The following is a 27,954-nucleotide window of genomic DNA, read 5'->3' on the forward strand; positions in this document are numbered from 1 at the left end:
GGTGTACCTATTACCCAGGAGACACACAAACATGTATTTTATGTAAGATCAATACTTTCCAAGATACAGCCAATTTTACAAAGGGAGGGGGGTGTCGATTTTGTCATTAAGTTAAAGTTAACCTCCTCCTTGTTTTTTAATCGACTTCCATTCCTGATTGAGTCACCTATGACTGACTATCTATTATGATATAATAATTAATCTTGACATGTCGACATTAAACTCGAAATTTCGACAATTAAGTTGAAATAGCATGTCGACTTTAATCTTGATGGTCCAGATTTGGCTGTCGAGATTAAAGTTGAAATTTCCAAAATGATATATCACATACGACATTTCGTCTTTATTCTAGATTTGTCCATCAAAACTAGTTTGGAGACAGTAGCTGCCAGTAAGTCCGGACAGTCAGTCAGCAACAAAATGCCTTGTATAGAGGATTTGGTGAAATTGACTATTTCAGAATCGGGTTTAGCAACAAGGAAATCCTCGTTTTTTTTTTTAGCCCAGAAACACAGTGTGCTGTGGAGCAGTTGAGATTAAAGTCGACATGTTTGGGGGGTTTTTCCTGCCATTAATAAAATTAAAATGAAAACAGTGAAATTAAAATGAAAAACTCGTTTTGCCATTTAATTTTCAAAGTGTCAGTGCAATTATCCTGCCAAATTTAAAAATAAAATGAAATATATACATTTGGCTTTTAATTTTCCTGATAAACATGATACATTTGTGACAAAAATAAAAATAAATTGAAAACGTCTATTTGTCATTTCATTTTCATTACCATCCTGGTATATTACTGCCAAAAATGAAAATGAAAATGTTAGTTAGAAAATGAAAATGCAAACTTCACTTTGCCTTTGCCTTTTCCTGACAATGCGCAAAATGTATGCCAAAATGATAAATAAAATGAAAACTGACACCTGCTTGCGATTTATTTTCCATTTCTCGATTTTCATTTTTCATTTTATGAAATTTAATTAGGAAATTAAAATATCCAGGTAAAAATACATTCCAGATTTTCCAAGGGCCCTCCCTCCTCTTGGGTCCCTAGTAATCAGTACTGGTTTTACCCCCAGTCCGACACCCCTGGTTGTGATTTGTTTGGGCTGGAGCAAATACAGTAAACACTTTCAAGTGGACTACAGTTGAGGGGACGAGGAGGTGGTCTCGGTCATTTCCACCAGTAGTTTCTGGCTGTTTCAGGTCATATTTGGTCAACATATCCCCCACACTTACTAGAAAGATCTGGACTCACAGACTCAGTGTATCCACATTGTACCTAAACTGATAGTGTGTTATACCAATCTGACAGTGTATATGTTATGTGAATACCCAGTCCTACCTAGTTACATCCAATCCTGACAGTATATACACATTACTGGACCTCTGCCCACTACCTAACCAGATCCACTTGGAAGTTGAACGGCCTCCCCTCCACACAAACCTTTTCTTCTCGATGACCCTGAGTGACCAACCCGGCACAGAATTCCGGTAAGGTGGTAACATTTTGCTTAGCTTTTTTTATCCACAGTTTAACAATCCCTGCTCTTAATCATCATCTTCTACAGTATTATGGTCTGGATAATTCAATTCCAGAATGAGCTTAACCCTGCTCCTCCTCTGTCGGAGAGGTGAGGAGAGAGAGAGAGAGAGAGAGAGAGATTGCTGAGTCTATTAACTGATCAAAGTCTATGGCTTACAAGGGGGCAGAGAGCAGGGCACCAGTCTTCAGCGATGATTGCCATGTCCTAAATGGACAAAGACATCATGGAGGCAGTACCTAATGACAGGGTCAGTGTGAGCCCAGGATGAGATCACCACATGCCGGTCAGTCAGGAGTGCCGTGTGCTGTATCAGTAAGGCAGCCTGGACCTTGACAGTTTCGTTGCTGTATTGTGCTGTTTGCTGAATTGACACATTCTGTCAGCATGTATTAAATTCTTATCAGTGGAACTCTGAGTCTATTTTTGTTCAATATAAATCAACCCTTTTCCCCTTGAAAAGCCTAACAGAACCACCCTTATAGAACATTCTAAGGCTACCCGTGGGGGGGGGGGGGGCTTACAATTCTGGACTATCTAATCAGAAACATTGCATTGGCATTCTTCTCTTTTTCATGTAAGTAATGGTAAGTATGGTATTGGTACTGTATACCTGTATTTATGGTGATTGCAGCATGATTTTTCTCATTATCAGGTAATCAGTCAAACCCATTTTGTATTGTGTTGTAGTCATTATGAATATTCCCATGTGGTTCTCAGAATTGACAGTGTTTTCTGATGATTGCAATTCATAATTGTTTTTACTGAAAACTGATAATCTGATAAACAGATAAAAATATCAGCTAAATAAACACCTTTACTGATTCAATAGGTGTGACAATGAAACATGAATCAGGTGGGGGGGGGGGCTTGGAGGAAACAGCCCCTGTATGTGTGTTGCATGTGGCACAGCCAAACACTGTGCTTTCCGGGAAGTCACTCGAAGACGTGCGCTGTCTTGTTTCTTTGGATTAATGTCCACAGTAGCCCCACATTCACGAATGGTAGCTCTCTTCCTGCTGGCGAAGTCATTGATCGATCAACTCCCTACCCAGCTCCAGGGCAAAATATTTCTAGGTGTAACGCTTCCTCTTCCCCACTTGTTTTGTATAGCTCACAGTGTGTTCATGTTTTGAATAGCCACTGTATACCCGTGTTTGTTGATGTGTTGCAAAATCCCTGGAATAATTTTATGCAAGCAAACTGCATACAGCGAATCTTCCAGCGAACCATCGTTTTTCGTTTTCATCTGTACCGTAGGGCCTAGGATGACCAATTTTTTGCGTATGTTTGCCTCCAGGGGTCATGTTAACCAATTCCATATGCACACATGTGCATAAACAGATATTCACACACATACATTCACAGTAATCATACATATGCCACATACACACACAGTAGATGTACGCATACATGCACATGCACACACACAGGCACATCCACAAGCACATGCACGCACGCATACACACGCATACACACACACACACACACACACACACACACACACACACATAAACACGTACACGCACAAATGCACACAATTCAACAGTTTCTCAAAATTATGAACAGGCAAGATGGGCAGTGTTGTGCGTGAACGAGAAGAACACGCATTGAACACGCTAATTTTTTCGTGAACGTTGAACTGAACGCAACACATTTTTTAATGAAGAACTTGAACGTGAATTAGTTCACATTATGTGTCATGAACGGCAGACATCACTGTAAATGAATGTTGGAATTTGTTTTCCATTGAAAACTGAGTGACATCTGTTTTCTCTTTTGAAACGCAACGAGATAAAGTTCCTCCCTCCTGTATTCTCGCTGGTGCCGCTTAAATCATGTATCACCAGACAGAAATGGTTTTGACATTGTGTGCGCAATGCATTGCGGGCAACGTAGTGTCCGGCTGAGAGTAGTTGAATAGCATACTGGCTTCCGCACAACTTTACCCGTGATGAATTGCAGCAGAGCGGGGTAGGCATAGCAACGCCGCGTAGCAGGCAACGACGAGAGCGCGGAGGGCTGGATTTCATTGCACTAAGTATAGAACTGGTCTACCTTGTCTGTACTGCTGCAAGTTTCATCACCTGGTAAGAAACCCACAATTGCAGTGTCATGAGCAAATGTCTACAATGAGCAGCTTCAAAGAACGTATAGTGATATCTAGCTCGTAGTGTCAAAAAAGTATTTATTTGAATATCTCACGAAAAAAGTAAAATGAACTGAACTTTGAACTAGTTCAGAATTAAAATTGTGAACTTTGAACGTGAACTGTTCACTTTGAGCATGTATGAACTGAACTTGAACTAGTTCAGAAAAGCTGTGAACTGGCACAACACTGAAGAAGGAGATATCAATTATCAACAATGGCAAGCCAGCTGGAACCTGCGGCTCTCCCTCTCGTGAGTGCAGACGCGTTCCCAATTAAATCAGGGTTGCCAACTCTCACGCATCTGGCGTGACACTCACGCTTTCAGCACCAATCTCACGCTCTCACACTCAAGATATGTCACGCCAAATCCATTCTTTTTTTTGCAATCCGTTCATTTTTTGTTGATGACTAGACTAGACCACAGCACTGTTTCTAAATGACAGGATACGAGTTTAAGGCATACCAACAGCAGGTAGGTCTAATATCCGCCTACAACGTTCTCAGCGCAGTTTTCTCTGATTGTTGATTCGCTGACTGTTTAATCCGGTCTGCGACGACACCTTCACGAAACACGCTGCTAGACATGAGGCAGACCGACATAAAGTGTGGCCGCCCATTCTTCTCTAGGAACTACTCGCGAAGTAGCCTCACACACATCACATAAATAACTTTTTCTCATCTTTTATAAGGTATAGCCGCTATTTGCTGCGATAAACGGTTCGCGAGAAAATGAACTTTCAAGAAATAATCATATTAGGCTACTATCTGCGCTCATTTCAATTCATATAGGAGGAATATTTCACAAACTTTTCGTTCCACACATGACAAACCGTAAACCAGAATAAACAGCAGACCTTACCGAACACAAAGGTGTAATGCAATCCCCTGTACAACTAGATGTACCGCATAGCGGTACAAAATATGACCGCCGCTCAGTCCTGTACAGCCGTTCCGCGAAAATAAATCACACTTCAATTTGTCTCCATATTTTACTCCATCCCCCACTCTTGAAACTTTTGTGTATGCTTGTTTGGCATGCCTGAGTGTGTGTGTGCGGCTGCACAGAAAGTAGCCTACTGGTGCTGAAAAGTTGAATAGATTGTAGAATAGCCAAAGAAGATGTAGCATTGTTATAAAACCTTTAAAATCTCTAAACAATCACGAGTAGGGCAGTTCATCACAGTTCATCCATTGCAACTGATTGATGAAAGGTCATTTACACCTGTAGGCTACATTGTATTTGGGAAAAGCAAAAGGTATCAGCATAATGTTATTTATGTATTTATTTGTTTGTTTGTTTGTTTGTTTGTTTATGAACAAAAACATCAGTCAGTTCCATGCCGTTTTCAACAGCTATCAAAAACAAAGGTCATTTTTGGATGGATGGATTTTTTGTGAATGTTTCTTCTTCTACATAAGATTTTAGTCATCTTTAGTTCATGTAATACTTCATTGTCAATGCACAAATTAAGTAACAGTAGTCTGAAACGTTATTGTTAATGCACAAATTAAGTAACAGTAGTCTGAAACGAAATGCTGTTTTACATGTAACCAGTGGTGCAAATAACTGACATGTCCAAATGGGCCTTGATGAAATGCGTCGCTAGACTGTTCATACACATTTTAACGAGCCAAAATTGAAGAACTGTTGTCCGTTATTGTTCGTGCAAATATAGGCTGATTCATGTTCCCTTCCATTGTGTAACTGAGGTCCATGGCTAGTCTGGCTTTCACCAGACCAAGCTCAATCTTTTAAGAAATCAAAAAATAAATAGCGGGCAGATCAGGCTGGGTTCACCCAGCCTAGTCCATGGCACCCGATATTGTTTAATTTTCCGATTGAGATATCCACGCTCTGGCTATTCTAAATGCAAAAATGCATCAGGGAGTTATGACAAAACTGTAACTAACAAACTAGATCCTAATAGAAAGCTGTTAGCTTCCCTAAGCTACAGGTAGGCTTATAAGGTAGGCCTATTTACAACATAAATTGTCAATAGGCTATGCTGGCGACACAAATAAAATCTCCTTTGGAAACCAATGGCTTACGCCTTACAGTATCAAGCGGACTTAAACTGCCATAGGCTATTGTGGCGAAAAGTTGTAATAAAATTCATGCAGCTCCATGAGTTAAGGAAAGCGCGAATGAAGTAGCCACTTCTAAATGGGACCCACTACACAGTAGCTTAAGGTGTGTTGCTAAAGCAACCATAATGAAATGAAGGTGTCATTGTTTGGATACTTCACACACACGTGCTTTTTCATTTCACAGACTACAACTACCAAGCTGGAATCAAAGCACATCGATTCCCCTCTCACACACCCTGCACGCACTTAAAACGAAATAAACAGGCGTCTTAGTCTCACGCATGTATAGGCAAAACTGTATCAGTAACGTTGGTAAATCTTCCATTGCACAGAATGATTTTTGTAGCACGTGCAAAAAATGACAGTCGAAAGATGGTTGCAACCCGGTCTCACGGTTTAACGTGATATCACCACGAAAGTAAATCTGTTCAGGGGTGCTGCCATCACGATTTCGGCCCTTTTTTCGTGATAGGACTACACTTCCCTACCCTATTCATTTTAATGCGCGAGGCATAAAGCCGCCGCTGCGAGCGCTAACCGGTGACTGGGGGACAGGAGGAGAGACATTTGCGCGTCGGGTTTTAAAAGATTTTACCATTTCAAAATATATGAAACATTTCCCGCTAGTTCATAATAATAAAAGTTTAATTCCTTGTCGTTTGTTTGCAATAAGCTCGCCAGTTTAAGACTAAGCAGCCGTGAATCGTGATCCCAACACATTTTGTCATGATGGCCCAAGATCAAGGAATGCGTCTTAGTTGTTTCCTTTTGTATAAATGAACGCTTTATTCTGAAAACATATGATTCCCGCTAGAAATATAACAATAAAATGTTAATTCCTTGTCGTTTGTTTGCAATAAGCTTTTCAGTTTACGGCCGAGTAGCCTGATGGCCCAAGATCACAACGAATGCGTTGTATGAACGAACGCTTTATTCGGAAAATATATCAGGCTACATAGGCTATTTCCTTCTAGAGGTTAATTACTTGTTATTTGTTTGCAATAAGGTCAGTTTAAGGATAAGCAGTCGTGAACCGTGATCGCAACACGCTACTTTTTCCCATGATGGCCTAAATCAAGCTGTGAGACCACCTTGGCCAGTTGTCTTCTTTTGAATTAATGAAGGCTTGATTGCAAAACTACTGCGCATTTGCCGCTACACATAATGTTTGTTTGCAAAGCTTAAAGTTGAGAAAACGTTATTTTTCGTGATAGGACAGTTCCCTACCCTATAGGCATATTTTAATGCGCGGTGCATAACGCCGCCGCTATGAGCGCTAACTGGAGAAATTCGCCTTCACCTCAAGTTCTATCATTTTTAGCAAAAGATGAAACCATGCGGTTTCAAATGCAATTGGCCTGTTCTACGCCATTTCTTTAGGTCTAGGCCTACTTTAGCCTACATGTCAGCTCACAATGAATGTAGGCCTATCTTAGAAGTCGTCTTTAATTGCAAAGCCAGCTTAAGGTGGAAAAGTCGTGAATCGTGATCGCAGCACGCCTGCATATCTTCATGATGACCTCACATTAGATGACAGAAGGGGAGCAAATTTGTTTTGAGTTTTTCCACTGTCTTCGCCTCATGCGAGTGGCGTTGTAAAATCTTAGGGCTTAGGGCTGAAACAGGTCGAAAAACATGATAGGGCTAAAGTCTTACAACATCCAGGATGCTATGGTGTTTTATCGTGATCTGATAACGATAATGTGCCGCAACCATGCCAAATAATGCTCAGTTATCAATTGTGACTGACTGTAGACTATGCATTGTGGAAATGTACAGTAGGCCTAGGCCTACTACACATTTCCCACTAGATGTGAAATAATACAGAGCTAAAGAAGAAGAAATAACATTGAATTGATTCCTCCTTCGATTCAGTTTGCAAAACAAGGCATCTCATCCGCAACTACGGGAAGTCGTAGGTATTTTTCGTGATGTGATCACCCCCACCCAACCCTAAGCCTAATTGGTCACGTGTCTCTCTTCGCGCCACCGACCACCGTCTCGCGAAGCAGGTAGGCCATGACTTCACATGGTGCTCTGCATTTTGATTAAAATATGACAGATTGTTATTGATTTTGTGACATAAAATTGTGTAAGAGTTTGATAAGTATTGATTAACTTATCTTGAAGCCAAGACCTTAAAAAAGTGAATGATAGGCTTTGTTTTCAACCGTTTTCAACCCAGCCTCTCCTTAACCCATGCAAGGCTAAAACCTGCATGGTCATAGCCTATGTTAGTATCACTGTCCTGAAAGTTGCCCTCACTAAATATAGAGTGCAGGCATAGGCTAACATACTCTGTCTTATGTTTAGATATTAAAGTAGGCTAAGTAACCTACATTTCTTATAAATATCTCATGGTGCTGGATTTACAGTTGAATTGCTACTTTGACCTAGGCTGCCTTAGGCCTATTTCTTAAAGGGATCCCTGGCTTCTAAGACATGTTTGCCTTATAAGATTGCCTTATAAGATTGACTTAGTCGTCAGCCACATAAACATGATTTAAACACACTCAAAATGCATTTGGTTTTCTTAAAAGTTTACAGATTCCTTTCACTCGTAAGCTGGCATCTAATCAAGGTCCAGTCAAGGCGCATCAACATGTTTCAGCTTGTTTTGTGTTTTTAAATCATGTTAGATAGCTGAAACCAATGTCAGTCTTCTTTATTTATTTATTTATTTATTTTTTGCAGATTTGTTGTTGGATACTTCCCCAGATTTTGCAAACTTTATCAAAGGCCCTTTTAAGAGCCAAACTCTCTCTCTCTCTCATTATATACATCTCTCACTCACTCACTCACTCTCTCTATCTCTCTCAATTGTTCACTTTCTCTCTCTCCCTATACATCCACCTCTCCCTCCCTATAAAAAACATCTCTACCTATATCTCTCACTTGCTGTCTATCTCTCCCTATACATCCATCTCTCTTTTTTCCCTTTCTCTTTCTCTCTCGAGCGCTGTCATCACCATGAGACGCGTTATCAATCCTGATGCCAATTTTGAAGAGGGCAAACAGATGGCTCTCGAGATGGACCTCGATGCTTGCTTTGAAGATTACCGTGTAAGTTGTACAATTTGTTGTTTAATTGTAAATTTGCATGTTCTGTAAAGTTTGTAAGAATTCTTTATGCTTGTGAGAGCCTCCAATAGCTATGAATAATTCTCTTGAAATGGGTGAACAGAAATTCTGAAACTTCACACAATTTTGACTGCAACTTCATGTTTAACTTTTCTAGAGGGAATTGGAGGAGCGCAGAAGTGCTGCCCCACCAGCACCTAAAAGGGGTAGGCAAGGCAAGGGGGCAGGCAAGCCAAGGGGTAGGCGTGGAGGGCGCCCCAAAGGCTCAGCTGCAGGTACAATCAATTCAGTTACTCATCATTATTTGTGTTTTCAAGAGTTATTCTTATTGTCAAATATCAACTTACACCCTTGTTAGTTAAGAAACATAAATTTGAATTTGTTCATATCTAAAACACAAAGATTGTAGATGGTCGGTGCAAGATATGTACATCCTGGAACCACGATCACATGGTGGGGGAGGGCAGGGTCCAGAGGCATGCTCTGTAACATTGAGAATATTTAAAAGCCTTGTTTTTCTGATCAATGAATGTTCATTTCAGATTACAGTATCATGCTCTCCAAACCCTTCTGCCCATTAAAGGAAAATGTTGCAAAAGGATGACTGCCCTTATCTGTCCACTTAATAGCTGATTCCCTTGGCTGTTGTACTGACATACAAATACATATTCAGCAGTGTGACATTAATGTTCTGTATGTTTTACCTTAATTAAAATCCGTTCTAGGTGGTAACATTGTGAAACATGCTTGAGTTAGATTTCGCCTGTGTGTGTCCAAGGTTTTGGCCTGTATAATTTATATGAAGCCTCCGCACTGAATACAGCCCTGGACCAATAATCAGAATGAACATGTGGCAGGAATTTTACTTACTTAAACTATGTTAAGACACTGCCAGAGATACATAGATAATTTATTCATCACCAAGAGCAAAGTCAGTTGTTGCCTGGTTGGGTGTTGACATGTAACAGCGAAACTACACCAGGCGCGTAGCACCAAACGTTCCGTTCACGACGCGTAAAATCCATTTTAGAAGAATGGTCTATTTTTTTCGAACGTACGCGCCGCTATCACTTCTGGTGTAGCTACTTCCATTGATTATAGTGGAAGCTAATTGTTGCAGCAGACGCAACGCGAACGGAACGCTTCAGTTACGTGCCTGGTGTAGCTCAGCCCTAATTGTTGTTGATTATTAAGATTGTACAAGTAGGTAAATCTGTCATTGCTGTCTCCCCAATATAGTTTGAATCATAGCCTATACAGGTATTTACTAAGATAGACAGACAGATGCATGCTTTTTTATCCAAAAGGAAGTAAATGTATTCTGCAGTGTCATTGACTTACTGTGTGCAATCTTTGGTCTGTCTTCTAGTGGTTCCCTTAGAGACTGACCATATTGCTGAAGAGCCTCAGTCTGTGGACCCTCAAGTGGAATTTGGTACAATATACTTTCTTTATATGGATGATTTGTGGATATGTGATGAGTTATAAGTCATGCATAGGCCTATTGGATGAAATTTGACTTGGTTACTAGGCTACTTATCATACTTGAATTATGAGGTGGAAACCTTGAAGTCCATCCAAACGCATCACATCAATCGCTCTGACAGGGTAGCATTATTATTCTTAGATTTGAAGAAGTGGCTTCCCAGCATATCAGTCTATGGTTTTGGAGAAATCATGACATTATGCTGTTGATCTAACATGAAACATGGAACTCTTAGAGGCTTTGGATGTGCCTGGGATGACCACGGCTTCATCTTCCACTTCCACTTCCTGGACTCTTAGGCAGCAAAAGGCTGCACAAAGATGGAAAGAGGCAAGGCCTTTCCATCTGCAGTGTCTCCTGCAGACCCATAATGTGGGCCATCCTTTGTGCAGCCATTGCAATGAGGCTGCTGTTATTAGGTGGGAAGTCATTCATGTCTGGTTCATGTTGTTTCTTAGAAAATGCTACATGGTAGTTATTGTTTGTTAGTGGTGTAGCCTTGGTCCATTTAACTGGCTAGTATGTGAGACATGCCTGTTCTTGGCACTCAGTTGTCTTGCGTATTCTGGTGGTAACAGATGAACCAGATTATTTTTTTTTCCATTCTTAGGTAAAAAGCTATTATTAGAATAGAGTGGATCAGAATTTTTCATGTTGACGTCAACTCACTTAACCTTGTCAGACCCTCAACACCTCTCTCTATCAGTGATATCTATTAGTAGTGTTGATGAGAATTCACCCAGTTGATCTGTAGTTGTAAATGTGCTCAATGAATACCGATCTTGCATACAGTAAATATGTATGCCATATGATGAATGACGGTCTTAAAATTGAGCCAAGTTGTCTTTTCTCTCTGATACCCTACTAGATGCAGAGACTGCCTTCCACTGCAGTGGTTTTGTGGAAGCTGTGACGTGCAAGGGCACCAGCAATTAGTCCTGCACAATAGAGAGGCCATCCATGAGGGCTTCTTTAAACCCATCTCCCCCAGCACCATAATTGTCAAGGAAGATGTTGACCATCGTATACAGGAGCAACGTAAGTACATACAAGAGTAGTTGTGCACTGTTTGTTGGTACTTTTGTAAGTAAATTGTGTAAGTACTTTATACCAATTTCTTTTTTTTTTGTGTGTGTGTAGAATGTGTTTTGCCGGTACTCAATTGTGAGTACACATTGTACACTTTCGATGTTTTTAGTACGTTCCAGGAGCTTAAAGTTATAGCCCCAACCCTGTCTAGACAGGCTTTTGTCAAGCTCCTTGAACATCGAACAAGATGTGGTGGAAGGGTATGTGTTTACCATATTTCATATATTTGTCTTCACATTTGCAGACATGTGAAAAGCTATTAATTGAATACCTCTTTCAGTCAGGACCTGTGTGTGGGGACACTCTTCAGCGAAGCTTTCTGGAGTACAGCTATTGCCGCTTCGAAGAGGATCAGCTGTCCTGTGGAACACCTTTAAGCTGCCCTGCCTGTTCACCCGAGATGCTTGCTGTGTCAGTGGATGGTAATAGGAAACTCTACAGGTTTCTTCGAAAAGGAAGGTGATTTTGCCATCTATTGAAAAATATTTTATATGTAGATATACTTTGTGTGTGTGTGTGTGTGTGTGCGTGCGAATAACTACTTTACGTAGAAATGTTCAGGTTGCCCTTGGGGAAATTCTTAGTCATGTAAATAGCTTGGCCTACTTCTCTCATGGCAATGACCTCTTTGAAATTTGGACTGACTAGGTACAGTTGATAAGAGTTTTGTAGAATGTTCAATTTCTTGCTTTTCTTGCAGTGACTTCAGTAGATGTAGGTTTCTATTGCCATGCATTATACATTTTATTTTCTGTTTCCAGCTTAAGCTGCACAATATTTTTTCTTCAACAGTGCTGACCCACCATATTTTGAGGGTGTCTTTGTGGCGGAGGACTCATCTGTTTCTGAATATGTTGCTGGTATACAGCAAGCGGGGAAACAGGCACGTTTTCATTGTTTGTGTCATTAAATACATTGAGAAGTGACTGCACACAGTTTTTGGAATTTGTTCTCATTTTGCTTTCTGATTCTTCATAGACACGTGGACAGGGCACATGTGGCCGCTCCTCTTTCCTGGCAGCGAGGGAGACCTCAAGGAGGACCACTAAATTGGACGAGGAAGGCATGGAGGTTGCAGTCTGTCGACATGGCTTCCTCTTGAAATCCCTGAACATGTACAGAGGTAACATTTAGAACTGCCACAGTAATGAGAAACTCATCTATTATGGAAATCCAACTACCGTATATCAGACACTGTCGATTTTTTTCTGCAGTGCAGACAGTGTGTTGTGAAGCAGTAATATTGGATTACTTTTGTGGTGGTAAAACTATACAAGGGCTATAATTGCATTTAAAATAAAATATTTAATCATACATAACAATTCATCCGCAGGAGAAATATTTGCATACCCTATGTATCTTCATAAGGAATTGATGTGCTGCAAACCCACATTCCTGGCAATGGACGTGGTGTGCAAATACTGGCCGTACTTAAATAAAGCTGCCAACAGCCTCCCACACCTGAAACCTCTTACCACTGTAAGGCCGTTCTTGAGTGTCATGCATGCACAAGCACACTCCACCAAGTGTGAGGTAGGTTCATCGCTTCCTTTTCTTAATATTGTCTATATCTGGGGTCTCCAACAGGTAGCTCGCCACCTGGTTAGTAGTATCTATTCAACAACTCAAAGTAAATATAAACATATTTAATAAGACAAGTCACAACACCAAGTACTATGGAATATATCTATGGAAAATAAAGGTACACTTTAGATGACTGTTTGCATTGCACTCTAAGTGAGTTACATGGTTAGAGATGCAACATTTATCTCCAGGACTATCTGTAATTCCAATGGATAGTAGTAGTGGAGTAGCTCTTGGCCAAATTGATTTTGTCAAAGTAAGTCTAGGAGGTAAAATGGTTGGAGACCGCTGGTCTGTATGTACAGAAATATTAATTAATTTCAGCTTGTGTCAAAGGAAGTGTTGTATGGTTCCATTGATGTATGTAGGTGACATGGAGTGGAAAGAACTTAGAAGGAGCTGGTGCAACAGTGGGAGAAGAGGTAGAGCAAGTCAACAGCTACCTCTCCCGCTGTGCCCTAACTACGAAGTACATGACGAAAGGAGGTGACTGTTACTTACCCTCAATGTTTTTTGTTTTTTTTGGGGCAATTGTTGGTTTTCTTGGGCAATTGTTGTATAACTGTGGCTTTATACATTTTCTCTCAACAGTACGTGTGGACATGCTGACGGTCCATGCCATAGCATGGAACAAAAAGAAAACCCTGGGCTTACACCACACATTGTGTGCCAGATATGTGAAGGTGAGTATCATTTAACAGGCTGTTGTTATCTTTTTTGGAACCCTTTTTGCGATTTTGTTGTGTTACTATTATCAGACTTGCAAGATGCTTCTGGCGGCTATAGAAAAACAGGAAGAGGAGAAGCAATCCTTGGGGTGCACAGATGAAACAGCGTTGGTTGCTGATGTGAGGGAATGGGCAGCCAGTGGTAAGCGTGGAACAGAAAACAGCCTTCCCTTTTGTTCTCCCAATGTAAAGTCTTTCTAGATTGGATCATTGGATTTATTCATAGTAATGATGCACAGGAGAATCTGATAATCTTGCTATGAAGATGTTTTAACCCTTAAAATCGCACCTAAATCCTTTCATATTTTCTCAATGAAGTGGCATTGTGAAATTTGCCTGCACAACACTATAAATATTTCATATTCACAGATAGAATGGGTACATCACAGCTAGAGCAGGCCATAGAGGGGCGTTACCTGAACTTGAGGCAAAAGAAACTCACTCTCTACCGACAGAATGGTATGTCTATGATGATTAGGTGTAGTTGTGTAAAACTTTGGCCTGGGAATAGACCAGAGCTTTGTTCTACAAGGTTCATACAGAGTGTCTGGACATAGGGTACTACTTGCTGTTATTACTTGATGTTTCACTTTAAAAACATAGAATGACTCCTTCACTCATAGCTGGCCTTAAATGATAGCATTCTCTCTGCATTCATAAATCCCCCTTTGATGATTAGTCAGCATAGAACTCATTGGGATTAAATATAGATCATCGCTGTATGGAAATGATAATTGAGCGGAAGTGCGTCATGGCCAGGCTGTCACAACTTGCCCTCATTCTTTTAATTTCTCAGACAGTGGAAAGCTCAGTCACCGGATCAGACAGAAAATTGCCGAGAGCAAAAAACTGCTTTTAAGGGACATAACAGAATATAACTCGAAAGAGCCCGCTGTGGAAATTAACCTCAATGAGGTTGAGCTGTCCCTATCTGGAGAGTGTCTCGCGTGGCCATGGGAGGTTCATGGAAGTGGTAAGGGAGTGCAACCTGTTTTTGGATTTGTAGTACAAAAGTAGGCTCTAGGCTGATTATTGGTTGGTGCTATACTTCACGCTTGTAACTTGGGAGTTGTATGTCTTTTAGCCAGAATTGAAGACAAAATCCGGGTTTTCCAGTCAATAATGCGGAGGATGAGGTTGGAGGAGGAGAAGACCATCCTGGTAAAAGAGATGGCCCAACACTGCTCCTGGATGCAGAAATTGATGGGATCTCTGCAAAGTATAATTTCAGCAGAAGGTAGGTTTATGATCTACAGACACAACCTTAACAAATGACAATATTTTGATGGTCTTTTTCTAAATCTTTCAAAAAAGATTTTACTTAGGTTGTAATATTATTAAGTGTATGTAATATTTTTAAGGGATGGAAGCTCATAGGATATTACAAGGGTATTTATCCTTCTTTGTGTTTATTTCTAAAGTAGCAAAATAGCTTTTTATTTGATGTACATTTTGTTATTCTTATTCACCCACTTGCAGACACTCAAAATGAGGGCCTCTCTGGTCTTTGCCGTGGACGCCACAGTGAAATTGCTGAGATCCTAAGAAACAGCATCCACAATTACAGGGCTGTTTTAGGGCCTTAGGGATCCTTCCTGTTGTCTGCAGAGGATCTTGAAGAGGCTGAAGATCCTGACACAAGCGAGGATCCAGAGACCAGTGAGGATGAGGAGGAAGAGGGGGTGTGTTGGTAAGGTGTAGGTGTTAAACTATTTAAGGCATAACGGCCGACGTTGCCTCCGCTTATCACCTGGTTGCAACTCACACGTGAACAGAAGAGATGCCAATTTAAAAATAATAAAATGTGCAGCTCTGTTAAATAAATATGTTCAGTTGCTGTACTACTTTAACTTTAGCGGTGGTTATCGCTAGTATCAGCTGATTCAAATGTTACTAGGTTTAACTGTCGTTTACTATGGTCGCTAGGGTCACCATTCAAAGACTATCGGTATAGAACAAAGATGAGACTTTTTTGACAGATCTACTTCATAGGTTATTCAGAAATAACGCACACCCTTTCAGCCAATCAGAAATCAGTATTCCACTCCACCGGGTGATAAAGCCTGGTAATACCAGACTTTGCTACTTTGACTTTGTATCCAGACACTGGCATGGCGTAATTGGCAAGTGTTTAAAGTTCATATTAACAGCTCATATTATGGTTATGGTTATGGTTATGGATTTAGCAGACGCCTTTGTCCAAAGCGACATATAAATACAAAACAACATAATAATATTTAAAAATGAACAGGGAACAGATTAAAATCTAGGTCAAATATAGTAAGGAGAATAGTTGTAGTACACAATAATATCAATTCAATCAATAGCCTAATAAAAAAGCAATGTAAAAAAGGGGAAAGGCAATAATAAAAACAATAATGTCAATTCAATCAATAATAAAAATTTGTAGCCTACATAATCACAAGGGATATATTAGATTATTACACATTTATCCAGAGAGGCCAATGAAATGGAAATAAAATGCATTTCACTCTCATAAACAACTGGTTTATTTTTATAGTTGAGTGGATAGGCCTACATTTTTACATCTGACCACCTGAACCAACTCACCACACTAAACTCAAGTGGGAGCTATGAAGAAAGTTAACATCCTGCCTTAAAAATGTAAATGTGCAAATGTATGAAAAATAAAATGAATTTAACAAACATAAGTTAGCAGTGCATGAGCAATACGATCAACTGATACGATTAGGTTACATCAGATCAAATAATTTTGTAGGCTAGGTGGTGGTGCTGTGTAATAGGCTATCCACCATAAAGGCCAGATCCTGCACCCATTCCGGGCATTTAAATTGCTACTGGTCTGCCTTTTTTCTCCAAGAACTGTCCAATTTCCTCTCGTAGTTCAAAGAAACGCTTAAGTACGGCACCTCGGCTTAACCACCGTACTACAGCGTGGTATGGTAAGCCAGACAGAATGCCATTATCACTAAGAAAACAGTCAAACTGACGGTGAGTCAGACCTCGCGACCTGATTAAATTTACAGTTTGCACAACCACACTTTAACATGATCCAAGTTAACACTTCCTGGTGCAAAATACAATAAAATGCCCAAACATCTTGTCCTCCGTTTGCAGGCTGCACTTTGTCTCTGAATTTTGTCGCAACGCCTGCTTTTCTCCCGACAATGTAGCCAAACTGACAGCACAGGACCAGTCAACTCCGAACTTTTTTTTTGTTTTTTGGCTGCGCCTAGCGGCTAAATTGAGCATTTCGGTTATTTCTTTGAAAATTCATAACTCCTCCTTTTTTTTTTTTTTGACATCGTCAGAAATGTATTCTCTACAAGTCTGGGCCGGATTAAACCATCTAGCGGGCCGCATCCGGCCCGCGGGCCGTATGTTTGACACCCCTGCTATAGACTATACTACTTAAACGGCACCGAAAATAAAAAAATCCAGTGGAAACTAGATGGCAGAAGTGTGTAGGCCAATCTGCCCAGCAGCTTTTTCTACTTTGTCACAGAGTTTGACAGGTACGATCTTTCAAAACGCCATGTTATTTCTCATAGACAATCAACGCCCGGAAGTTGGATGGATACGGAAGTTAGGAGGCAGGACTTATACTGGAGAGGTCTATTGATGAAACATGGGTCTTCGAGTGTAACAATGATTAGACATAGGCCTGTAGGCCTATCATGTGGACAAAACATAGAACATATTAACCTCCGTTGCTCAGCCAAATACTTTCCTGTTAGGTCCTTATCACGGAGTTACAGGCGATAAATGCGATGGTCAAAAGTAGCCTAAACGTCATTAGCGGCTTATTTATTTATTGTAGGCCTATTATTAAAGAGTGTTTTTCATCTAAAGGTTCAACTTCATGCTTATGCACTAGACTAGGCATACTAGGCGCTCTCCCTAATCCTAGACTTTCACATTGCTTGTTTGTAATGGATGCAAAACAGCCTATTGCTGAATGTCTATGGAGGGACGAATGAAGCTGTCCTCCCGACCACCCCATGTACTAGGCTAGTAGCCTACATGCGCACATATGCAGACATAGTCAGGGGCGTGCAGAGGCGGTTGTGGCTAGATGGGATACAGCTAACAACGGAAGTCACGTAACAGATAGTGAAATCTCCAGTGAAATCTCCATATAAATAAACAGTATCAGGACAGGAAGTAACCTAACCCTAACCCTTAGCTGTATCCCTTCTAGACACCACCCGTGCAGAGACCTTTGAAGGGGCAGGGGCTCAAATTTTAAAAAAGGGCACATGGAACAAAATTTTCATATGAACGTTCAGCCTTAGATTTTCGAAGCTGCCAGGTAATTGAAATGGATGGACCATGACATGGTTAAAACGGGTTTGATAGCGTACTTCATTAAACATGAAACAACTTTAAACATTTTATTCTCTATCTCTAAGCTGAATACTATTGCATGTTCAGATAGGCTAACTGCCAAGTGACCTTACCGTGCTCTCAAACGTCTCCTGCAGCACTGTGCCTGCGTGCACCTTCTGAGAGTTCACTGAATGTATGACGTCACGGATTGGTGGCCGCAAGGCATTTCAATTAACACAGAAAATTGTTATTTTTGTAAATTTCTAATTTCACAAACTATTACTGAGACATTTTAGCGAATATTCACGTTGGAACTAGCGGAAGTATTACACATTTTAAAGAGTAAAAAACGGGTCTTGTCAAAAGGGCACTTGGACATCAAAGGGGCAAAGGGGCAAAAGGGCAGGTGCTAGAGCCCCTGTAGTCCCCCTTCTCTGCACGTGCCTGGACATAGTGCATAAATAAAGTACATGCACACATATTCCCTCACGGGATAAAAATAGTATATATGCTTATGCTATACATGTGTTTATAGCCTCCTATATTTATTGCATGTGAGACATGGAAAAGCAGTTTTAGAAAAATGAGTTTTGCCATGTTAACCTATGGAGAGTGACGGCCTGTGGGTCATGAAGGGCAGTTATTTGGATGTGCGGTGGCATTACCCACGTAAAACAGAGTAAAATAACATTTTGTACAGAAACATTATAGATATGGAGATTTATATAGCCTAATCCCCAGAAATTGTAGGCTACACCAACAGATACACACCGTTAACTAATTTGTAGACTAGCCTACCAGTCCTCAGTCAAACACTCACCTTACTTCGAACATCCCTCTGGTACCAATCGGTGTGTTGTAACTTTAAACCCTCGGGGCTCGAGGCAAATCTCAGTGTATCGCCTGTCAGTTTCTGCATTATTTTGTGTACGAATGACCTCAGTTATCTTCTTTGACCAATGTTCAGGTTTCCATAGTTGAAAGGCGACAGACACGTGGATTCGTTTAGATGCTCTCTGAAGCTTCAGCGTCAGCGACAGTGTTGCCAGATGCCAGCAAGGTTTTCCAGCTCAAAACCTCGTCAAAAACCGCGAGAATGCACAAAAAACCGCCCAAATTTGCTTTTGCTTGTTTCTCATTTAAGCACATTGAAATCATTAACAAGCTTTAAAATTACCCATTTTTCGACTTAGCCTATCCAATTTCAGAAACAATATTCAATCAAATGAATGCAAAAGTAGGCTACACGGACCTCAGTCAGACTATTCTTCTATAAGCTTATGTTACGGAAAATAATGCAATAAACGTAGACTATCAATGAGTCTGTTTGTGTCAATAGACGCTTGGAACAAAAGCATTCAGTAGGCTAGCCTAACATAAAAACATTGAGTGGATATATGAACATACAAAATAGCCTAACGCACAACATTTCAATTATTTATAATAGCAACATGACATGCATATTCATGTATAACATTAGATGAAATCGCATTGATTATAGAACAGGGGTGTCGACTCTTTGCAGAGGCAGTGCGTTCATAACTGGTGGGCCAACTCTAGGCTACACAAAAAATATTTTCATAGGCCTACGCCAAATGTAGACTAAAGGCTTGAGTTAAACTTGAGTAGTCTGACACCTGTGATTTAGAACAATTAATTAATACATAGGCGCTATCTATTCCCTGAGACAGGCAGTTAGGCCTAGAGTTTTCATGAAAATCGCGCTGAACATAGGCTATTTAGGACAGTGTCAGTGCGCTCTTTGCAGAAGCAGTGCGTTCATGCATGGCAACTCTATACACGCAAAAAATATTTTCATACGCCAGATATAGGCTAAAGGCAAACTTGAGTTTGACACCTGTAACAATTAGTAGGCCTACCTGACAGGCAGTTAAACCTAGAGTTTTCATGAAAGTCGCGTTGAACAAACAGGGGTGTCAGTGCGCTCATGCAGAAGCAGAACGTTCATGCATGGCGGGCCATCTCTACACAAAAAACATAGGCCTATGGCCTAGGCCTATCGTGAAAATTGCTTTGAGCAATTGTTATTAGGCCTACAAATAATTAAAAAGTTCTAGTAGGCTTTGTCAAACTTCCTCAACAACTGTCGGGCTGGACGGAACATGGGCCATAGCAGTGGCGGAGCTAGGGGGTGGCTTAGGGGGCTTAAGCCCCGAATCTTTTTTCAAAAGCCCCGAATCTTTTTTTAAATTCCCGGCAACTCTTATTTCCAATATAACTTCCCCTCGGTTTCTCTATAAATGTCACAAAATGCTCTATTACTGAGGAAATATATCCATTATTTTCAAAGCCCAATATTGAAAAATTATTTGACTAGTAGCTACACGATCTATGCCAGGTCTCTGGGCTATCCGCTATGGTGATTTCAATGGTTAGATTGATTTGTTTAGATCCAGTGAAAATGCTGCCTTGACAACTACGTCATGGCTTCGGTGTTCTAAAAAGCCTCTGTCAGAAGTCTGTCACTTTTACAGTCTGTGATAAAACACTTTGTGTTACACGTTATGGATATTAGAACGTTTTTCAAAAGACCACCCAGCTCCGTTCAAGCAACAGCATCGCCCAGTGAACTGACGGATGGTGTTTCAGGTTGGTGATTTCACGTTAAGAGCTTTCAGTCAGTTAGGCAGGCTAACGTTAGGCTACTTGGCTAGCTCCCTAAACTCTCATAGGCTAACTAAGCCTACTGCAGAATAAGAAATTCCAGCTCCCAAAACAAAGTGATCCTCGTCTTGTAATAAATTAGGCTACACTGTTTTGAAATGTCAGAAAAACCCATTAACAGTTATCTGCCCATGTCAACTTTTCAGTGTCATATGTTGCACAAAAGAATGTTAGCTAACTGTTAGCCTACCTTAAAACCTTGTTGATATCCTATCCACCACCACAGATCTTATAATCCAAGAGTCCACATAAATATAAAAGTCATGTTATGTTGTTTTGGCTGCCTATCTAATTATTAACTAAAAAAAAAAAAACATTACAATGATATATTGAGAGGAAAGGGCCCTTTCCATAAGTGTGTTAATCAAGCACCATGCAGTCTGCATTCATAATCTAGGTGCTTGATTTTATGCACCTGTGTAAAGGGACCTGATGAAACCTATGAATAATCTTGCTAAATTACAAAATTAATATAATTTAGAAACGCCTATGTCAAGATGATAATGCATTCCTTCTAAAATACCCTTGTATCATGATGACTGGCCATACTGTAATTATATCATAATATTATGTATATTATAGTATAAGATATTCTATATATTTGTCACAGATGAGATCAGGGAAGAGAAAGAAGGAGAATAGCAATAATAAACAATAATGTCATATCAAACAATAGCCTAATGAAAATAAACAAATACTATAATATACAAACCATAAGAAACGCGTATTTAACTAAGTACATGCTAAACAGATATGAACAGATATTGCCTCTTGAAAGACCCAAAACTAAAATTTTACACAGTGTGCCAGATACCTTGAATCTGTTGAATGTTAGTTTCACATTTTTTAAGTCTCAATGTGTCCATTAGTTTACACAAAATTCACTAAAAGTCATTATTTAAGGGGTTATTTAAAAAAAAAAAAATTAAATGGGCTAAGCCCCGAATGTTTACAATGTCTGGCTCCGCCCCTGCCTCAAACAATGTTGGCTTGGACACAATTTAATACATCAATCAACTGATGCATTTACCCGAAATATTTGCATCGATATTATTTAATAATATTTATGAAGATCTTTAAATTAAGGAAATTATGTATTATTAAGGAAAATAAAATTCAACTCCTTAGGGGCCCTCCCCCCACTTGGGGCCCGGGTAATTTATTCCCACTTGTCCCCCCACTACGACGCCCTTGTTTATCTACATATGCTATACGGTGCTTTCGGATAAAAACGGGTTGTAGCTTGTTGTCTACCATACTACGGTTAGATATAGCTGTATATTATGTCATGAAAACGTTTCGCCTATGACTTAGGCTATTGAACCGCAAAACGCGAATCTTGCAATTCTGCCCATTTCTGTCTAACACTAAAAGTGAAAAATACGGTTCTCACGGTTTACTCATGGTTCCGACTCTCAATAGAAGATGTCTTTCAACTTTAACTTTAAGTTCGCCGTCAACGCACAACTCTAGGTGGAACTAATTGGAACCGGTGTTTTGGAGCCGACAGCTCAGGTTTAGTCGCCACAGGTTCAGACAACTCAGAGGTTAGCTTTTATCTCAAGGTTTGTTAAATCTGGAGATTTATATAGCCTAATCCCCAGAAGTTGTAGGCTACACCAACAGATACACCGTTAACTAATTTGTAGACTAGCCTACCAGTCCTCAGTCAAACACTCACCTTACTTCGTACATCCCTCTGGTACCAATCGGTGTGTTGTAACTTTAAACCCTCGGGGCTCGAGGCAAAGCTCAGTGTATCGCCTGTCAGTTTCTGCATTATTTTGTGTACGAATGACCTCAGTTATCTTCTTTGACCAATGTTCAGGCTTCCATAGTTGAAAGGCGACAGACACGTGGATTTGTTTAGATGCTCTCTGAAGCTTCAGCGTCAGCGATTGACGCGTTCTTCTTCTTCTTCTTTTTTTCTTTGGCGGTTGACAAACAGATTTTAGGTGAATTACCGCCACCTTCTGAATAGGAGTGTGGGTCTGAATACTACATCCCTCTAAATTCTATGGAATAAACCTGTTGTTTTCAAATATTGAAAAACACATCTAAAACATTGTTCCCCAGAATTTCTTTGCAGTATATCTGTTATGTCCAGACTTGTTTTTTCTTGTGCTAGCTGCTCTATAAGTGTCTGTCGTTCCTGTTGGAATTTAGGACACTGTACTATGACATGTTCTACGGTTTCTTGAATGCCACACTCACAGTAACCATCAGCATGCTTTCTCATTAGAACTAGTGTGCTGTTCAACCCTGTATGCCCATACCTCATTCTTGACACAATATCCTCCTTCTGTTTGTTTCTGCTGGTACTCCTACTCCATCCTACATTCTTTTGAATTGAATGCAGATGCCTGCCTGTAACTTCATTATCCCATACATATTGCCATATTTCCTTATTCTTAGCTTTAATCATGTTTTTAATTTCAGCTTTGCTATATTGTACCTGAATACCTATACTGTCTTGTTTTGTTGCCTGTTTAGCATACTTGTCTGCCACTTCATTCCCCACTACTCCTACATGGGCTGGAACCCACCCCAGAAGGATGCTGACTCCTGAATTGGTTAACCTATTTACCAAATGCACTATCTCATATATAATATCCTGCCTGGATTCAGAATGTACATTCCTTATACCTAATAGATTGACGCTTTCGGTATTCAATTAATGCCTTAATCTTATCGCCCTCTGCAGTCCTGGATGAGAATTCTAGGTAAAAAAATGCCTAGCCTATAGATGCAGCCATTTGGTTCTCAATTTCATTTTACTATATCTACTTACCTATAGGCCTAGGCCAGTGTTTCCCAAGCCTTTTCAGACCAAGGACCACTTATCCAATAATAATAATTACTTTTTGCTCAGTCATAGTTGTCACATTCAGCTGTTTTTTAAGGCCTTAAAACATGCTGGGTGTCTTACCTGAGTAGGCCTAACTAGAGGATTATGTAGGAATGTATCTCAGTTAATTGCCATGCAGGAATGTATCTCAGTTAATTGCTCCATTATCACCTCTCTCAGTCTTATGTTAATAGGTACTTTAGGGCTTTAGTCAGAGCTCATGTCACTGCGCATGTCCACCCCCCCCCCCCCCATAGGCCACATGCTTTGTTTGGGTAATGACCCTCTTATTGTTGGTTGATAGCTCTGTTCTGCTGTGTGAGTGTGTGTGAAAAGCCTTCATACCTTGCTTCCAAGTTTTGTTTCATCACAGTCCCTTTATACTATTTGAGTTTAGATTGTTCATACTTTAGTTTGATTTGATTTAATCGGTTTGATTCGATTTACCTTGATTCAATTTAATCTTCCATTTTAAAGTCATGATTCGATTCAATTTTCCATCTTTTAAAAAATATATTACTATCAATGCATGTATTATATTGTTTACTTTTTTGTCCTATTTCCAGTTATGTTTTGCTTGGCTTTTATTTTAAAACCATTCCTACCAAGCTACTGAACAGAACAGGCATAAACATAGATGTGATTGCAGTAGCAACATGAAATCACACGGAATGATAATCTGATTTTCACAGAACACTCCGAAGAGACACAAAGCTAGTGTTTTAGTGTTCACAGAATATTACACTTTTATTGTGTGTTTTGTTGGACTCTGTCTAGAACTTCATTTGAATCATTTCAAATTTGAGCAGCCTATGTTAGCGTTAACTGATGTGAATGAATGAATTTGTGATTTCAGAGAAACAGGAAGAGGTTTTAGTTTGGTTGATGATTTGATTTCAAAGTTCAAGATTTGTGATGTCATTTCTGTTTGTCTTCAAACCGAGATTGTGACACCTCTAGTAGGGGTTATTGCGTTTATAAAACGGTTCCGTTTACTACATAACCCTGTCTAGATTTCATAACATTTAAACATAGCAACAAGTCGTTAAGAAAGAAACGTTGAGATGTAGAAACTCTTGACTTTTGATTCAATTCGTAGCACAGTAATATAGAATGAAATGTGGTGAACATGGGGGGTTGCAGTTTTGCAGCAGCAAAAAAACGTGATTCAGTCAATTATAATCAAGAACACACTTGAGTGCATTTCTACGGCCTCTCTCCTGTGGGCAGCCGTGGCCTACTGGGCAGCCGTGGCCTACTGGTTAGCGCTTGGACTTGTAACCAGTTGCCGGTTCGAACTCTGACCAGTAGGAATGGCTGAAGTGCCCTTGAGGTACCTAACCCCTGATTGCTCCCCAAGCGCCGCAGTAGCAGGCAGCTCACTGCGTTGGGATTATTGTGTGCTTCACCTCACTGTGTGTTCACTGTGTTTCATTAATTCATGGATTGGGATACATGAAGAGACCAAATTTCCCTAACAGGATCAAAATAGTATATTATATATACATATATTGTATGTATTTAGTGTCTTTTGAGATCTTCCTCTTGAGAGGAACTCTTGCCACACTGATTGCATCTACAGTATATGGCCTCTCTATGTATTCTTTGGTGAACTCTGAGATTTCCCTCGAGAGTGAAACCCTTGCCACACCTAGTGTAATTATACAGCCTCTCTCCTGTATGAATATGTTTGTGAGTTTTGAGATGTCCCGCTTGACAGAAACTCTTGCCACACTGGCTACAGAAAATGGTATGAAGGCTTTTCACACACACTCACACAGCAGCACAGAGCTATCAACCAAAACAATAGGAGGGTCATTAACCAAAACAAAGCATGTGACATGCCACACTGTGGGTAACACTGGACACTGGAACAACTCTGATTAAACAACATGTAATGTGGAAGCCATTCCATAATTTCAGCAAAGACTCCAAAATGTAAAGTTCTGCAATTCTTCAGGACGTCCCGAACGTCCAACTTGGCCTTTTCATCCACTTCAGCAATGGCAGCTTCAGTGCTGTCCCTCAAGCATGCCCTCCGCAGATGGGCTAACCTGTGGGTGGAGCCAACATGTGTGTAGCTCCACCCATCTTCAACAGGTGAACCATACACGTGCTAATGGGTGGGGCTAACCTGTAAACAGAAGCATAAATAGAAGCATGACACTTTGGGAATTCTCATACTGTGCAGGAGATCTACATTGCTACAGAAGATTTTTCCTTTTTGCATTTTTCATTTATTCCTTAGGTCTTCACCTGAAGCCAAAAAAAAGCAATTTTCATTGCTACACTGAGAAGCATTTATTCCATAGGCTTTCACCTGAAGATTCTGCTTCACTCAATCCTGAGAAATGGCTCCAAGAAAAGTGTCAAAGGGACACTCTCTGTTCTGCCCATTTTGTCGTAAAACCCAAGATAACCTGCCCGTCCACCTGTGCAGATCCTGCATGAGAACGAGCACTGAAGCAGACCGTTTGGCAGTGGTTGAAAAGGCCAAGTTGGACGCTGCTGAAGTCCTGGATCGAGTATGGTACTATTGCACCCTTCAGAAAGTTAGGAAAACTCAAGATCCAGTCCAAAGGTTGGTGGCTTCTACATTACTTTTTGTTTAGTCAGAGTTATCACATTCCGCTTGTTTTTGAAAGCCTTAACACATGCTTTGTGTATATATGTAGGAATGTATCTCAGTTAATTGCCATGTAGGAATGCATCTCAGTGAATTGCTCCATTATCACCTCTCTCAGTCTTATGTGAATAGGTCATTGATTATTGATTGTAACTGCTTTAGTCAGAGCTCATGTCACTGCTCATGTCCAATCCCCCAATGGCCGCATGCTTTGTTTGGTTAATGACCCTCCTATTGTTCTGGTTGATAGCTCTGTTCTGCTGTGTGAGTGTGTGTGAAAAGCCTTCATACCATGCTTCCAAACTCAAAACTATGTTTTCTTCCATCACAGTCACCTTTTACTATTTCTTTGAGTTTAGATGTTTGAGACTTTAGTTAATTTACCTTATTTTCAAATATCTTGTTTTCCTTAAGCTTGATTGAGGAGCTGAAGCGTCGTGACATGGTTAAGAATGGTGTCCCCCCACCTGAGGCTAGACGATCCACCAGGCAGACTAATTCTGTGGCTAGACCATCCACCAGGCAGACTAATTCTGAAGCCGGACCATCTACCAGGCAGACTAATTCTGAGGCCGGACCATCCACCAGAGACCGGGGAAAGTCAGCCGAAGTGGCATCTGACAGCAGTGGAAAGTTGTTTCAATGGTGAGAGTCTCAGTTTTCACAACTTATCTGTGATTTGTGTTTTTCAGTGTGGTTCACATTAAATCATAATAATGCACTATTATAACAAAAGTCTTATCCCACATTGCAGTGGCCGAGATGTGAATTATTCCCGGAAGACCAAGCAACTCATGCTTAAGAAGGAGCTTTATAACAAACATCCACTGGAAAATCCACTGCTGAAAGACTTTGCCGAACACCTAAGGATAGATCTCCTAAAAGAAAATTACAAACAGGAGGTGAGGATCATCAATACACACTCTGTGTTTATTAGGCACATTCATTAGAAAGTTAATAAAAGATGAAGCAACGGTCATGATTAGAAGGTAATTTAACATTGTTGCTTTTATTTTCAGGTTGAAAATGTTTCCCGGTATCTCTACTATGTCAACCCTGAGCAAGTATCCCTGGAGTTTGTCAATGACAGAGAGAAGCTCCGACAGTACCTGCGTGACCTTTCTGAGGCAACACAATTGAACTACCTGAAGAGCTTGAAAAGATTCCTGGTTTACCACGCTAATTTATCAGATCTGAGGATGGAGAATATTACACTCCAGGAACAGTGCCAGGACTTTATTGCCTTCATTGATTCTCTGAAAAAAGTCACCTCTAAGCTGGTGAGCAAAAACATCACCCAAAAGAGGTTAGTTGAAATGTTTGTACCCCATGCAAATTATTACACTACAGAACTGGTAGTCCTCTCTCTGTAATATTATTTGTTAATACAGTTGATGTGTTTTGTCATAGGCATGACTTGTTGACTAGCAGCGAATGTCAGTTACAACCATATGAATGCGTGGCTGTTCTGATGGCTGCCGAGAAGGACCTTTTGGCAATTATGAACAAACTGTCGGACTCATTGGAGTTGGCCGAGTGCACCTTTGTGGTGTACTACCTCGAGGCTGTTATCATTCTGCAACACCTCCAACGACCAGGCGTGGTGGCACACATGACTGTGGCGGAGTGGCTTGCCAGGAGAGAACATCAATCGCGTTACATCATTGACGTACACGAGCACAAGACAGCACCACAGGAAGAGGCCTCGTTTGCCCTGTCAGAGGAGGAGGCGCGC

General features: G+C 40.4%; 1 protein-coding gene across 1 annotated transcript; it reads left to right on the plus strand.

Moving 5' to 3' along the window:
* The first annotated feature begins 8,751 nt into the window (after positions 1–8,751).
* Positions 8,752–27,117, plus strand: LOC143111224 (uncharacterized). The gene is made up of 19 exons (XM_076273421.1): positions 8,752–8,844; positions 9,020–9,137; positions 10,232–10,297; positions 10,584–10,767; positions 11,217–11,386; positions 11,489–11,637; positions 11,718–11,896; positions 12,230–12,320; positions 12,416–12,560; positions 12,771–12,970; positions 13,390–13,507; positions 13,613–13,704; positions 13,780–13,891; positions 14,119–14,208; positions 14,546–14,722; positions 14,834–14,986; positions 15,229–15,439; positions 26,634–26,864; positions 26,974–27,117. Exons 1-17 carry the CDS (start codon positions 8,752–8,754, stop codon positions 15,333–15,335), a joined length of 2,244 nt encoding a protein of 747 aa, XP_076129536.1. The 3' UTR covers positions 15,336–15,439; positions 26,634–26,864; positions 26,974–27,117.
* The last annotated feature ends 837 nt before the right edge of the window (positions 27,118–27,954 follow it).

The sequence above is a fragment of the Alosa pseudoharengus genome, unplaced genomic scaffold (genome assembly GCF_046254945.1).
Source record: "Alosa pseudoharengus isolate Yale_2024_CS ecotype anadromous, Long Island Sound unplaced genomic scaffold, YU_APseudo_1.1 YU_APseudo_1.1_scf_70, whole genome shotgun sequence".
NCBI lineage: Eukaryota > Metazoa > Chordata > Actinopteri > Clupeiformes > Clupeidae > Alosa > Alosa pseudoharengus.